At 36.4% G+C, this 15,856-nt stretch overlaps 1 protein-coding gene across 2 annotated transcripts in view; it reads left to right on the forward strand.

The window, feature by feature from the left end:
* Positions 1-15,856, forward strand: part of AFG1L (AFG1 like ATPase) — a 197,605-nt gene that overhangs the window by 47,821 nt on the left and 133,928 nt on the right. Inside the window, exons 3-5 of one of the 2 annotated variants that reach the window (XM_054569795.1) lie at positions 457-508; positions 7,041-7,142; positions 9,001-9,131. The exons of the other annotated variant lie outside the window; for it this stretch is intronic. Coding sequence (XP_054425770.1) covers positions 457-508; positions 7,041-7,142; positions 9,001-9,131 — 285 coding nt within the window. The remainder of the gene's footprint in view (positions 1-456; positions 509-7,040; positions 7,143-9,000; positions 9,132-15,856) is intronic. 2 annotated transcript variants of the gene reach the window in all.

Below are 15,856 nucleotides of genomic sequence, written 5' to 3' on the forward strand. Positions count from 1 at the left end.
TTTGGTTGAGTGGTGTGTGTAAAGTGATCTGGTATGGAACCAGCCCCTTCCGTGGGAGAAATCCACACCGAAGTGCCTTTGAGTCTTTTTTTTTTTTTTCCCGGAGACCATTTTGTTTTTCCAGAAAAATTCTTCTAATCTATTGCTTGCTGGGAATGAGCAAGGCTGCCATTGTTTGGAGAGCCTGTTTGGGAAAGAGGGGGAAGATTACATAGTTAGCAAATGGTGTAGGGGATGTAAACTTGTGTGACTTCAGAGCTCTTGCTCTGGACTACTGTGACTCTTGCCTCCTGTACTGAAACTTAAGTTAGGCTTCCTAGCCTTTTACATCAAGCTTTGGTATTGTGCACAATAGCCCATTATAGCCCTGTGTATGGCACAGTTAGGAACACTATGTAAATGATGATATTTAATTATTTCCTTATTAGAGATTTATAATTTGTTCTTAATTTACAGCTGTTTTCAAGGAGCAAACCTCCAAAGGGCCTCTATGTTTATGGAGATGTTGGTAAGTGTGTTAAAACAAGTTTTGGGTGGTACAAACAGCAAGTTTCCCAGCTTTTGCTCAGAAATAACTTCTATTTCCATCCTTCAATCCACTACCAGCAAGAGAGGAGGATGAGGTGAGGTAAAATAGGGGGAGGGGAGGGCAGTTATCTTAATTTTACTCTTCATAGGGCATGACTATATCTTAAGGCGGCATTACTTAGCATGTTAGGGCACAAATATTTAATGCATAAAGTGAGTTGATCTTCGGGAAGGAAATCATCTATAGATAGGTTATTAGATAAATCAGAATCTTGTTGCTCAGTGCTGTTTGTTTTAGCTTAATGTGTAGTTTTTTAAAAAGCTATTCTTTTTCACCTTTACTTTCCACTAATATTTCTACTCATAATATAAGCCCTTATGCTCAATCTAGTTATTAGCGGATACTCTTAATGCAAAAGTGGTAATATTTCCTTGGCTTCCCATTTCTAAACCTTGGACACACAAACTTATATTTTCTTGGAGAGTTCATGAGCTGTTGCTTACTTTCTAGATTTTTCCTAATCAACTAATGTCTTGCTTCTTCTCTGACTTCTTTCTTGCTGAAATCATCTGTTTTCTGCATTCCATTTCCATCAAACAAATCCTTCTAAACCTAAACCTCTCCCTGGCTACCCACATTCACTGATGTCATGAAGGTGGCTCTTACTTTAACTGGCCTTATTGCTTGCCAATTATTTCTTCAGTGGGATACTCAAAGCTCTCATTTACATGTAATGGGATCAGTTTTGGTCCTGGACTAATAAACTTCAGGCCCCCTATAGCCATAGCACATTTGCATTATGAAGGCATGGTGGCAGAAGTTATTGTCTTAGTAATGTATTTAGTGGTTACAGTGCCTTAAAGATAAAACTTTAAGGGTTTATTTTCTCATCTTGAAGAAAGAGGGTCCTCCTTTTTTTCTGATTTGTTCACTAATGCCACTAAATTCCTGTTTGACATTTACAGATTGAGAGAACCTAATAAAAAGACACTTGTTTAGAGCACAAAAGTGAATGATAGAGATTGCCCCTAAAATTCTTCAAGTTCTTGAAACTTACAGATTTTTAAAAATGTGAAAGAAACTCAGACTATTTTTTCCCCTTAGTTCATTAGCTGATTGGTATTTTTGACACCAGTGAATGCTTCCTTCTTATTTAGAAAGCATTTTATACCAGGTGCACAATCAGTTTTATGTGTCTGTACCTTTGGTTACTGCCAGCAGATCTTGTCCTGTTGTCAGATCTCATTCTTTGCCTCTTTGGAGAACATAAACTTCCTATAACTTCACTTTCATGTTCAGTCATTGCTAAAACCAATGTTTTTGTTTTTCCTGTTACCTTAACCACTTACCCATAAGTAGAGGTGGTTAGTAAAGTACAACTTCTACTTCTGCAAAAGGACTTAAGCCCCTCCCCCCCATGAAATTGTTGGATTTTAATTTGAAAAATACAGCCCAATTCTAACTAATTGAAGGGAAGTATGTACAATAAATGTAATGTATCGGAATGCTTGATAGAATTAGAAAAGATGTGATAACAGGATGTCTACATAGGCTGGGTATGTGATAACCTTTGGTTAGGAACATCTTTATAATGTAGAGAAGAGAAGAAAAAGGAATTCTAAAATAGGAAGTGAGATGAATATTTTGGTGGCCATACTCAGTTTACTTTAGAATACTTATGAAATAGGTAATAAAAAATAGGTCGAATTCTCATTTGGGAGGGTTCTCTGGCTAGGAGAATAGCCTTAGAGTGCCTTTACAAGCTCTTATTCTTTATAATCCCTTCCCCCCCAAATCAATATATGGCTTTTATTGTATCTTTAAAATAGCTCAAATAAGTCTGAGGACTCATTCATTCAGCATCTTGCTGTTTCTGTCACGGGACAACTTAGATCTAACATCAGCCTGCTGAACTATCCCTTTTTCAGAAACATAGATACCACCCAACTTTTTTTTTTTTTTTTTTTTTGATATCCTTGTTTTTAACTGTTGTGGCTTGTTGAATCAAAGCAGCTGAACTTGATACAAGTTCAGTGCCATTTCCTTCAAAAATCAACTCACTTTTTGGGACTTGAAATACTAAACAAGCGACGCTTGTCCTCATTTGAACCCTGTGGATAAATTTTTGCCCAAGAAATTTCTGATTTCAACAAAAGGACCTTCTCCCAAATATCCATGTTGATGGGGAAGTGAGTTCATACACACCTCATCTTTTAAAGGAGCCCAGAGTAACACCCTGATCATGTTCTGTGCACGGCTGCAGATAGTGTGAACAGTGGCAGTTCCTTTTTATTTCCCCACCATTGGTCAACCCTGAGGCTCTTCTTTCTTTTTTTTCATGGAGACCGAGTTCTCCATTGGTGTGATTGAAGTCCCTGCACAGAGGGACTGTGGAGTCCTTTATGATAGCCGTGTGTCCCTTCAGAGTGATTTCAACATTTTCTGGAATATGGACAGTGGATTGCTGAGAATGGTCTTTCTCATCACAGTGTAGCAAAGAGAGTACTCTTTTCCTCTGTTAGACTTGGGAAAGAGGTAATGCATTTTAAGGAGAAGCAATGGGAATGAGAATGTCTTCTTCATAGAGCCCACTTCCTTATTCCTGTTCGTGGCTTGCCCCCTGTCATGCCCACTCGACTGTACTCCCCTTCTTTGTAAACATGTTGAGATGATTGACTCAGGTAACCCTCTATCCAGGGCACTCCAGTAGCGTTGATACATAAATTGAAGGGATTATCATGGTTCAATCTTGAAACAAAATGTTCAATCTTGAAACAAAATGTTTTCATTATTTAAATGCTTAGCACAAACCATGCAGAAACCAGCTGCTGTTAGTAGTATTTTGTGGCTTTCTTCTTACCCCACAGCAGGCTTTCTTACAACAGGGTTTCAGCTCTTACTAGCAGACTGCAGTGGTGATGGTATTTTAGCAGGTAATAAAAGTTCCTATTTGTTTATCCGTCCCTTTTCTAATGCCTCTTGGTTTCACCTCACCTATTTTACACTGATAATTTCACCAGTTGAAAGGTAGGCTTGGTTTCAAGGTTAGGAGTTGGGAGGCAGAATTCTGTTGGGCTTGGAGGCCATGATGGAGGATGGTACTTACAGCTCCTTCTGCAGGGCATCGCCTGTGAAAAGGATGCCATGTAGCAGAGTGGGGGGCTCTTGAAATCATTTCTCACTTCCTTATTATAGGCTTGAAAGTTAGAACATAAAAGAGTTTTTGGTTTTACCTCCTGGCAAGAATCTTCTCTTAAGGAATATACAAGGTTTTATTTAGGATTCTGTAGAGACTGAAGCAAATTGTGAAGTAGTGTTGGTTTCTTCCCACCTTCTTTGAACATCTTTTGTCCTCATTCTTCCATTTACTTGACAAATGTTTATTGAGCATCTGCCTCGTGCCAGGCAGTGTGTTGTTTCTGACGGTGTGCTTGTGAATAACTGCAAAGGCAGCCTTTATTTATCCAAAGCTCACAAACTATTGCAATGGCTTTGAAAGATTTTTGAACTATATTTTACATCCTGACTCACTGTATGAGTACACATACACCCCTACACACCAGAAAAATAGTTCCATGAAAGAAAACTCACTGTTACATGTGATGTATTTTGATATTTTCTATTTTACTCCCCTTAAAGGTAACATTTTGTGAAACTGTAGTATAAATATCACAACTCATGGATCTTACTCAAATTTCTCCAGTTTTACTTGTACTCAGTTATGTGTACAATTTATCACCTGCGTAGATTTATGTATCTACCGCCATAGTCAAGATACTGAACAACTCTATTACTATAAGAATCCATGGTGTTGTCCATAATTTCCAGAGATATGATATTGAATACATACAACAACTAGAAATTGTTCAACTTATAGCTTCCTGGTGGCCTTTCTTTGCCTCACATCATGGAGTATCACCCTATACATGGAAAGCTAGTAGTCAAACACTTAAAGTAATCTCATGTTGGTTTCAGGAGCTCTTTATTTATATAGCTTCATCCTTTCTGGTACTTTGCCTTGCAATTTTCACTTGTGTTGGACTCCCATAATTCTTATCTCTCTTAACACAATTCAGCCAGACCTGGGTGTTTTACTTTCATTCCTGCATGTCCTCACCAACATAAAAATGGTATATCATTGGTGTTTGAATTTTTATTTCTTTTATTTCTAATGGAGTCAAACTTTAAAATATGTGTTTAAAGCTATTTACGTTTTTTGTGTCATTTGAATATTCATGTTATTTGCAATTGATTATCTTTTCCCCCCTGTTAATTCTGTGTCATTCAGGACACTTTCACTTGCAGGAAAAAAAAAAAAAAAGCAGCCAGTTGAACCAGGGGAGCAATTTAATGGTTGGTTTAATTGTGAAATCATGTAATGATCTGATTCAGCCATGAGTAGAGATTTGAGCTTAAATAATATGTTAGGGATCTCTTTCTCCTTTTCCCTTCTCCTTCATCTTTTGGTTCTACTTTCCTATTATTGGTTTCATTCTTGGTAAGAATTTTTTGGTGTTATAGGAAAGAAGGCTCCTGGGATCTTCTAGGTTGCTCTTTTAAGAGGAGAAGGGCCCTGGCCCATGTGGCTCGGTTGGTTGGAGCGTCATCCCATACACCAAAAGTTGTGGCCTCCATTCCTGGTCAGGACACATGCCTAGGTTGTGTGTTTGCTTCTCAGTCAGGGCATGTATGAGAGGCAACTGATTGATGTTTCTCTCTCACATTGATATTTCTCTCTCTCTCTCTCTCTCTTTCTTTCTCTCTCCCTCCCTTTTTCCCTGAAAGCAATGACAAAATGTCCTTGGGTGAAGGAATAAAAGAGAAGGGATGATTCTGATTCTCAGGATCCATAATTCCCCCACAGAACCTTACCTAATTGGGTCATATGCCCACAACAGGGTCAATCACAGGGTATAGGGTAGTGGGGTATTTTTATTGGCCTACCCTCATAGAATTATATGAAGTTGAGACATTTTTTCAGAAGGAAGAGATTTAGGACAAAGAAAATGCCCAACGTAGTTTCTAAGAGCACTTTATGTCTTAAAAGATATGTAAGGGTAAACCCCCAAGTTCCTTGAGGGTGGATATTTTTATCAGTTTTGTTCACTAGAATGTTCTAAACACTTAGAATAGGGCCTCACGCATGGTAGGCATTCAGTAAAAATATATTAAGTGAATAAGGATATTAATTTTATTTATGGCAATTTTGATATTTAGAAGGTTAAATTGTCTGTGGCATAACCTGTCAATCTTTTTCTTTTTGCTTTTTGCTTTTTTCTCCAGTAATTTTTTATATAATGGTCTTGTTATATTTTAAGCCCATTTTTAAAAGAGTTAGCCCAAAGGTTACTTCAAATATTTATTATTCACATTTTTGGTTAGATGATTCATGATCTCTCAGTATACTGTGCTTTATGCAGCAGAATTTGAAACTTTATTGATTCACTTTTTTAGGTAAATGTAATAATTTAAAATCTGCTGCCACTCACTATATCGAGATATTGTACTGGATATTTTTGAAAAAATTACTTTTCAGTCTAAATGATTTTTTTCATTAAAAATCTCTTTAGTGAATTGTGTTTTCATATACAAAAACTTTCTGGCAATTCAAATGGCATGGGCCCAAAGTCATTTATGGAATGGAGGAAAACACCACCCACCACAAATTTTAAGACTCAGATCTCACTTGCTGAGGTGCAGCTCCTGCAAGGAGCACATGGGTGGTGCTGGAGAAAGCAGAAGGGCGAGGCAGGACCAGCACAGCTGGCCGGCCTGCCCAGGGATGCTTGGTGTGGACCCCGCTGGACCACTGCTGCTCTCCCCTTCCTGCCAGGGAATAAGGCTTTCTGTGCATGCCCATATTAAATGCCCAGGCTGCTGACTCTTCGATTACTAATGCAATCATAGTGTTTAAAAAGTCCCAGAGTGTTGAAAATTAGATAATCTAATTACAAGGTTTGATTCTATCAGAATTTCTTCAAGTATGCCTCATTTTGAAAGACTTATATTTTCAGATTTTTTAAAAAAATGTTATAATTGGCAATCTTCCAGCTCTAATCCATCTATTATTTATGTTAGATATTAATCTTTTTTTTTATTTTTCATGTTTGAATATTCCCATTGTGCCTAAGATAGTTCCTCACACTTCATAATGGGCTGATAAATATTTATTTAATTAATGAAGTTATTTTATTCATACTGGTGCCTTTTAAAAGAGAAACTAAAGAATGAGTAATCTATAATTTTTGCTAGTTTATAAACCTAGTTTTCTGGTGGAGAAGAGAGTAGCCCTGTTTATTAATTAAATATATTTTCTAAAAACAAGATTTTAACAGAAAAGAGTATTGTTTTATTTTTAGCTGGTTTAACATAAAAAAACCACTCCTTTCTAAAAAAGTAACATAGTCTTAAGCTTTTCAGTAAAAGAGTATGGTTTCATTATCCTAAAGCTAATGAACAATCATTACAGCAATCAGTATCTACTGTTTAATAGTATCCTTTTTTTTTTAAGGTACAGGGAAAACAATGGTGATGGACATGTTTTATGCTTATGTGGAAATGAAGAGGAAAAAACGGGTTCATTTTCATGGTTTCATGCTAGATGTTCACAACAGTAAGTTAATTATCTGGAGAAGTGATTTTTAAGTGAGCGAACATTACAAAATAATTTTCCTCATTTAAAAAAATTCTGAACGTTATAATATTTAAAAAATAGATTTTTGCTTAAAATAAGATTTTATTTGTCTTGTGCTGTATTGAAACAATTAATAATGTGTCCAGGATTGGTGCTAAGGACAAATCAGTACTTCCAAATATGAGAACAGAGGTTACCATATGAAGGTCAGGCATTTTCTGTTTCTGCTATGGATCAATAAGAAATAATTTAAACCTCATGTTCAAGAAGTTATTCTTTAGTGTTCAGCCATAAGAAAATATGAAATACTGCCATTTGTGACATGGATGGCTCTTGAGAATATCATGCTAAGCGAAATAAGTCACATTGAAAAGTACAAGAACCATATGATTTCACTCATATGTGAAATATAAATAGAAAGCCACAAATAAACAAAACAAGCAAAGAAACACACTCATAGACAATAGTATGGTGGTTACCAGAGGGAAAGGTGGGGGGGGCAATGTTGAAGAGGGTAAAGGGGGTCAAATATATGGTGATACAAGGAGACTAGACTTGGGATGGTGAGCACATGATGCAATACACAGGTGATGTATTGGGTTAGTCAAAAAGTTCATTTGTTTTTTTCTGTAAGATGGTTGTAGTAGTGCATAGTTGTCTTTAACTTCATTTGAAATAATTTTGTTAGATTGTACTGTGATAGCTGTCATATCAGTGTGCATATGAAAAAAACTTATCAAAATTGCTGGATTTTTGCATAGCCATTTTAATATTGAAGATGGGAGAAAATAAGCAACATTTTCAGCATATTGTGCTTTATTATTTCAAAAAAGGTAAAAACTCAACTGAAACACAAAAAAAGATTTGTGCAGTGTATGGAGAAGGTGCTGTGACTGATCAAATGTGTCAAAAGTGGTTTGTGAAGTTTCATGTTGGAGATTTCTTGCTGGACGATGTTCCACAGTCAGGTAGTACAGTTGAAGTTGACAGTGATAAGATCAAGACATTAACTGAGAACAATCAACATTGTACCATGTGGGAGGTAGCTGACATACTCAAAATATCCAAATCAATAAAGTTATTGGTGGAAATGAAAAATGTGTCTTTTACTTTAAGGAAAAAACCATATAGACTTTTTAGCCAACCCAGTATTACAGAATTGTACACTTGAATCTTAAATAAGTATTGAGTAATGTCACCCCAATCAATTTAATGAAAAAAAAAGTTATTCTTGATTAGGTATTCGGTTTGTACTTGTATGTATGCTTTATTGCTTTGCCAGTGTTCTTATGTTATTTCATTTTTGTATTATTTGTCCATCAGCTACATTGTAACTTCCCCAGGGCAGGAACATTGTGCTTTTCTTAAAGAACTTTCAGCATTTAGTAAACATATAATGAATGAAGTGGGACTGTCTTTAGTGTATCAGGCCACAGACAAGAACATTCTGATTAGATGAGCTAGACATAGGGCAGGACTACCCCCTCCCGCACATGTCCTTGAAATTCTCGGGACTGAGATTGATCTGTTGGTCCATCTAGTCACCATCTAGCTATCTAGTCTATTACTTTATCATCCCCAAAGTGATTGAAGAATAGAGATGGAACAACCACAAAGTATCCTCATAATCATGGGAATAAAATAATATATAAGTAGCTTATGTTGAGGTAGAGAAAATGCAACCAACTTCAATAATCACATTTGATTGTATGTAGAATTTAAACTTGTTTACACTAAAGTTTCATTTACTTAGAGACTTTAAAAATGCTCTAGTTGTCTAAAAAGCACTATTAACACAATATTTGATTTTGTGTTTGTTTAATTTGATCAATTTAAGGAATCCACCGCCTTAAACAGAGTTTGCCAAAAAGGAAAGCAGGATTCATGGCTAAATCATATGATCCAATAGCTCCTATAGCTGAAGAAATCAGCGAAGAAGCATGTCTCTTATGTTTCGATGAATTTCAGGTAAGGTAGAGATATTTCTAGATGTAGAATGGTATACTGAATGAAGTGTGAAGATTTAAAGTCTGTTCCTGATTTTATCACTTTTTCATAAATTGATTTGAATTCTCTCTTAGGACTTTAATGTGACTGTCTAGTTCAGGAGTCAGCACACCCCAGGCTTGAACAGGGCAGATCTGGCCCGTCAGCGTTTACTTGACCAGTGAGAAAAGAGTAGTTTTAATATTTTTAAAGGGTCATTAAAAAAGAAAAAGAAAATTTAACAGAGCCTAAAATTTGTAGCTTGCAAAGCCTAAAATATTAACTGTTCAGCCTTTCATAGGAAAAGTTTGCCTACCCTGATAACACAGTCAATGGATTCTCATTTCCCCCATACCATGATGTAGGTAATGTGATTACAAAATGTCTTTAAAAGTGTTTGAGTTTTTAAAATTGTTATATAATACTTTTGTATGATTCACATATCTCATTGAAGCCTCAAAACTTATATGTGATTAAGGGAGAGAGTTGTCCTAGCTGAACTTTTAAAGTTTCTTCTAGTTTTAGGAGGCTCTGAAATTGTGACTTTAAGTTGATAGTAAGTAATTTATTTCTTATGAGAGCGAATATAGGATGAAGTCAAACACCATGTCTCATATGTCTTATGAGACATGTCTTATTCTGTCTCCTATGTCATGCCCAGAGGAGGAGGAGGAGGAGGAGGAGGAGGAGGAGGAGGAGGAGGAGGAGGAGGAGGAGGAGGAGGAGGAGGAGTAGTAATAGGGACCCTAGATAAGAATTACTTTCTCTTTGACTTCTTTCTTTATTAGTTCTGAAACCTAGTAGTTGGTTTTTCCAAAACACTTATCATAAGAGTAAGTGATTATTGGAGTTAAAATAGGAAAATCCATAAATATGAATGTAAGCTTAAAAACAGAGCTATACACCAAAGTTTTTGAAAAATATTTCTGGAGCTGAGTTCAGGAACTCCTGAGTCTAATTGCCTAGAATAAAGGCCCAGAGAACTTTTCATAGCTAGGAAACTAACATTCGTATATGCTCACTCTTTGTCAGGTCCTGTGTGATTCAGGTAGCTCGTTTCATATTTCTGATGAAGTGCAGGAGTTGCCGTAGTTGAATTTTAGAGTTTTTCCAGTTTTAATATTCTCTGAAATTATGTATTTAAATTGGTAGTGTGTTATTTCCTGTTCTTTCCTGCTTAAAACTAGGGATAGTGATTATATGATGTCACCAGGTGCCTTTATCCCAAATGAGGCAACTCAATTCACATAGCTAATACCAGCCTTGATTTATGATAGAGGAAAAAGAAGAATTTTAGCTAGGAATGATGTTACACTGAACTGTCTGGGGGAGAGGAATCTTTATTTCTTTCTCCCTAAAGTAATTTTAAGATAGCCTGACATCTACCCTTTGTAATGCAAAAGTACAAAGGTCTTTAAAGGAAAGGCTTATGACTATAAAGGTGTGGATTTATTTCTGAGCGCTCTGTTCTGTTCCATTGATCTATGTGTCTGTTTTTATGCCAGTATCATGCTGTTTTGATTATTAGGGTCTTATAGCACAGTTTGATATTAGGTAGTGTGATTCCTCCAACTTTGTCTCCTTTCTCAGGATCACTGTTATTATGTGGGGCCTTTTGTGGCTCCATATACACTTTTGAAATATTTGTTGTAGTTCCATGAAATACGTCATTGAAATCTTGATAGGAATTGCATTGAATCTATAGATTGCTTTGGGTAGTATGGATATTTTAATAATGTTAATTCTTCCTATCTATGAACATGGTATGTGCTTCCACTTATTTGTATCTTCTTCAATTTCTTCAGTGTCTTATATTTTTCCATGTACAGGTCTTTTACATCCTTGGCTAGGTTTATTCCTAGGTATTTTATTCTTTTTGAAGCAATTGTGAATGGGATTGTTTTCTTAATTTCCCTTTCTTTTAGTTTGTTATTGAAATGTAAAAATGCAAGTGATTTCTGAATATTAATTTTATATACTACTACTTTTCTGAATTCATTTATCAGTTCTAGTAGTTTCTTGGTGGAATCTTTGGATTTCTTTATGTGCAGAATCATATCATCTGTGAAAAAGGACAGTTTTACTTCTTCCTTTCCAATTTGGATGCCTTTTATTTCTTCTTGTCTGATTGCTGTGGATAGGACTTGCAGTACTATGTTGAATAAAAGAGGTGAAAGTGGACACCCCTGCCTTGTTCCTGATCTTAAGGAGAACACTTGTAGTTTTTGCCCTTTGAGTATGATGCTGGCAATGGGTTTGTCTTATATGGCCTGTACTGTATTTAGGTATGTTCCCTCTAGTCCTACTTTGCTGAGAGTTTTTATCATATATGAGTGCTGGATTTTATCAAATGCCTTTTCTGCATCTATTGGTATGATCATGTGGTTTTTATCCTTCATTTTGTTTATATGGTGAATCATATTTATTGGTTCGTGAATATTAAAGCAACCTTGCATTCCTGGAATAAATCCCGCTTGATCATGGTGTATGATCTTTTTGATACATTGAAGTATTTGATTTGCTAATATTTTGTGTTTGACAGAAGAAACAAGCACATACAATAGGCTTAAGATATTTTATTCAATAAATGGTGTTGGGAAAATTGGACAGATACATGCAGAACAATGAAACTAGACCACCACCTTCTACCAGACACAGGAATAAATTCAAAATAGATCAAAGGCTTAAATGTTAGACCTGAAACCATAAACATCCTAGAAGAAAACATAGGCAACAAAATTTTGGACATTACTCATAGAAATTTTTAATAGAATATATCTCCCAGGCAAGGGAAACAAAAGGAAAAACAAACAAATGGAACTATATCAAACTAAAAAGTTTTTGCACAGCAAAGGAAACCATCAACAAAATAAAAATACAATCCACAGAATGGGAGTACACATTTACTGGTACATCTGATAGGGGGTTAATAGCCAAAATTTACAAAGTTCTTACAACACTCAACACAAAAAGAAACAAACAATCCAATTAAAAAACTGGGCAAAGGGCCTGAATAGACACTTCTCCAAAGAGGACATACCGATGGCCAATGGACATATGAAAAGATGTTCAACATCACTAATCATCAAAGAAATGCAAATTAAAACCACAATGGGATACCATCTCACACCTGTCAGAATGGCTATCATCAATAAATCAACAAACAACAAGTGTTGGCGAAGATGTGGAGAAAGGGGAGCCCTTTTACACTCTGTTCCAGTGGGAATGTGGACTGGTGCAGCCACTGTAGAAAGCAGTATAGAGATACCTCAAAAAATTAAAAATGGACCTGCCTTTTGATCAAGTGATCCCACTTCTGGGAGTATATCTGAAGGAACCCAAAACACTAATTCAAAAGAACTTAAGCACCCCTGTATTCATTGCAGCGTTATTTACAATTGCCAAAATATGGAAACAGCCCAAGTGTCTATCAATATATGGGAGGATAAAACAACTATGGGACATTTACACAGTGGAATACTACTTGGCCATAAAAAAAAGAAAAAAATTTTACCCCTTGTGACAGTATGGGTGGACCTGGAGGACATTATGCTAAGTGAAATGAGATAGTCAGAGAAAGATAAATACCATATGGTTTCACTCATACATGGAATCTAATGAACAATTTGAACTAACAGAGAGAATGGGGACTCCTAGATGGAGAGCAGGTTGACAGGTGGTTGGGGGTAGGAGGTGGAGAGGTTGAGCATAAAGGAAAAAGGACTCATGGACATGGACCACAGTGTGGTGATTGCTGGGAAAACAGGGTATAAGGGGACTAAAATGTAATGGGAAAAAATGCAATAAAGGTTAAATTAAAAAAAATGAAGGCTTATGAAAAAGAGATGTTCTCCAGCTACTCTGAAGAGGTGTACTAAGTACACCAAGGTAGTATTTCAGAAAGAAAAAGCCTTGTTAAGTTCTCAAAGTAGCATCCATTTACCAGTTACACTGCTTTCAACAACAAAAGTCATTAATGAATCATTGAAGGCCATCTCTCATGGTCTCTCATTATGAGTCTCTTAAATTAGTTCTAAGTAAAATTGAATTGGCACAGTTAAGTTTTTGATTAAGGTAGTGGAGTTACAAAACACTTAAGTATATTAATATCCAACTTTTGTAAAATGATTTGTGGTTAACGAACTTTTTATATCCTTCATTTAATTCTGTAAAGTAATAATTATTATTATCTTCATCATATAGATGAGGAATGTAAAGCATTAGAATTTCCTATGTAGCGTGTAAAAATTATTAACTTAAAAAAATGTAAATTTTAAACAATCAGAGAAATGATTGGCATATTGACATGAGGATCGTTGGCAAGACTATTTTAGGTTAGACTGCACAAAGGAGATCCTGAGAAGAGTTATAGCTAGGAGGGCCAAATTACTCGTTAGGCACAATAGTCACAGTACCTAGGGTCCATGAAAACCCAACTTCCAGGGGTCCATGAAAATATTTTAATTTCTTTTAAAATTTGAAGAAAGAGTGACCATATTAATAATTGATCCAGCCTGTATCTGTCTGTATCTGTATTATATTTGCCTTTTACCAACATAGTAATAAAATATAATTTATGTATATAAATTTATTTTTGAGGAAAGTACTAACAAGGGTAAAAGTACCTAAGTCCCATGAAAATGATAATGCTGTCCTGATAGTGACTTCTTAACAGAAACGTGGTTGCTCTGGGCATTCTCCATTGAGTTCAGATTTCAGAAGGTTGATACATGGTTAGGAAGAGGGAAAGAAAAGCAACTATCAGGTTACTGATGTTCTAAGTGAGCTGAATTTTGCAAAAGAAATGCAGCCAGCAAAAGGGATATTTCAAATTACATGTTAAGTATAAAGGAGATCAAGGGGGAGACAGGCCCCTTGCCTACATAAAATGTTGCTTGCTAACAGAGAGAAAGCGGGTGTGGTGGAGCTGTCATCGCCTGCTCCATCAGGAGTTGGTTTTTGATGCTCATTCATTTATTTACTTATTCAGTAAAGAGCCTTGTTGTATACCAGCTATATGGACCATGTCTGGTCATCTCATCTGTACTAGCTAGTCCACAAGCTTGTCAACAACCTTGAACTTGTGTGTATTGTTTGAGGATTAGGTCAATCATGTTCTCCCTCATGTATCTGAACTAAAAGGCACAGAGGAAAGTTACTGCTTGGTAAGAGACAGGAACAAAGAGACGGAGGAAGTAACTGCATTACATTAGGGGGAGGAGTGCTAGGGTGCTCCCTAGACAGCAGAGGAGCCCTCCAGAGCCACATCTAATCCAAGGCCAAGCTCCAGTTCCCAGGACGTGCTATCAGCGCTGTTCCCATCCTGGAATCTTAAGTAAACCTCCTGTTTTTAGCTGAATCTCCTATTTCTTGCAATTAGAGTCTTGATGAGAATGGAACTATTCAACTCATGGTTTGCTCCTATCTTCTGTGTTAAGAGGGATTTCCGTGCGGTGTACAAAAGACAGCATAAATGGAAGTACAGTCACCTTCTTTAATATAAAATCTGTTACCTCCAAAGGAAGGAGAGTTACCTGATGAACTAAAGTCCAAGAAAAGCAAAGAGATGAGGTATCTGCTAATAGTGCTTTGGGCTGCAGGTAGCAGAAAACCCAACTTCAAATGGCGTAAACTAAGAGGGAAATCTGGGAACAGTGTGCTATATAAGATAGTATCATTCCCTTGCTTAAGCCCTCCTGTGTCCTCTCTGACCTTATCTCCTATACTTTCAGCCTTGCTTGTTACTCCCTACTATTTTCCTATCCTATCCTATTTTCTTCATAGATTAGGGAACCATAGCTAATAGTGGATACTTTACCAACTGCTTCTTTCTTACCCAGGCTCTGAAGGTAATATGTGCAGAGACTATAAGACAATACTGAATGCCCAATTGATCGCTTTTATTTGATCCCAAATTTTATTGTAGCATTTTGGAATGTTAGAGTTGACAACACAAGAGGCCCTTTTCCCTTGTTGACCTGAATGTCCTAGAATGAAAAATGTTAATAATCTTGCTCTTTTATTACCTCTACAACTCCAAAGTTGAGCCTTGGAGCTTAGGTTGCATGCAAGAAAAGGCCAATTATGTATATACCCACTGGTGAAAAGTGCCAGAGAAAGTGAGAATATACGGGCCTGAATGTGTCCTCTAAGAGCCCAGGTGATCGCTGTGCAGGCAGGGCCTGGATTTCCTAGGTATGATATCTGGACGGTTCTCTGCTGGTGTTAGAGAAGCAACTCTGGCATACCAAAACTGGATCATTACAAGTTCAAATCTCTTCTTTTACCCCTTTTCTAAAAACCAAGAGGGTAAAAGGATACTCCCAAATATTGCTGTGCCAGCACTAAGATACACAATATCCACACAATTTAGAACAAACATCCTGCATCTTCACACTGGACATTCTTTGTGCATGGAACAGTATTCCCCCGATACCCATCGGAATAACTTTCACTACTTCACATTTTTGCTCAAGATTTTTGGCTTCTTAAGAAGGCCTAACCTTACACCCTGTTTAAAATTGCAGTTTTCCATTGACCTCCCCACCAGCAATGCCCTTTATCCTCCTTTTTTGATAACATATATCACCTTCTAATATGTATATTTACCTATTTATTATATTTATTGTTCATTATATATTTTTCTCCATAAGAATGTAAATCTGAAGACAGGAATCTTTATTTTGCTAACTGCTGTATCTCAAATG

Source organism: Pteronotus mesoamericanus, unplaced genomic scaffold (genome assembly GCF_021234165.1).
Source record: "Pteronotus mesoamericanus isolate MK-2021 breed Mesoamerican mustached bat unplaced genomic scaffold, CSHL_Meso_final contig_20, whole genome shotgun sequence".
NCBI lineage: Eukaryota > Metazoa > Chordata > Mammalia > Chiroptera > Mormoopidae > Pteronotus > Pteronotus mesoamericanus.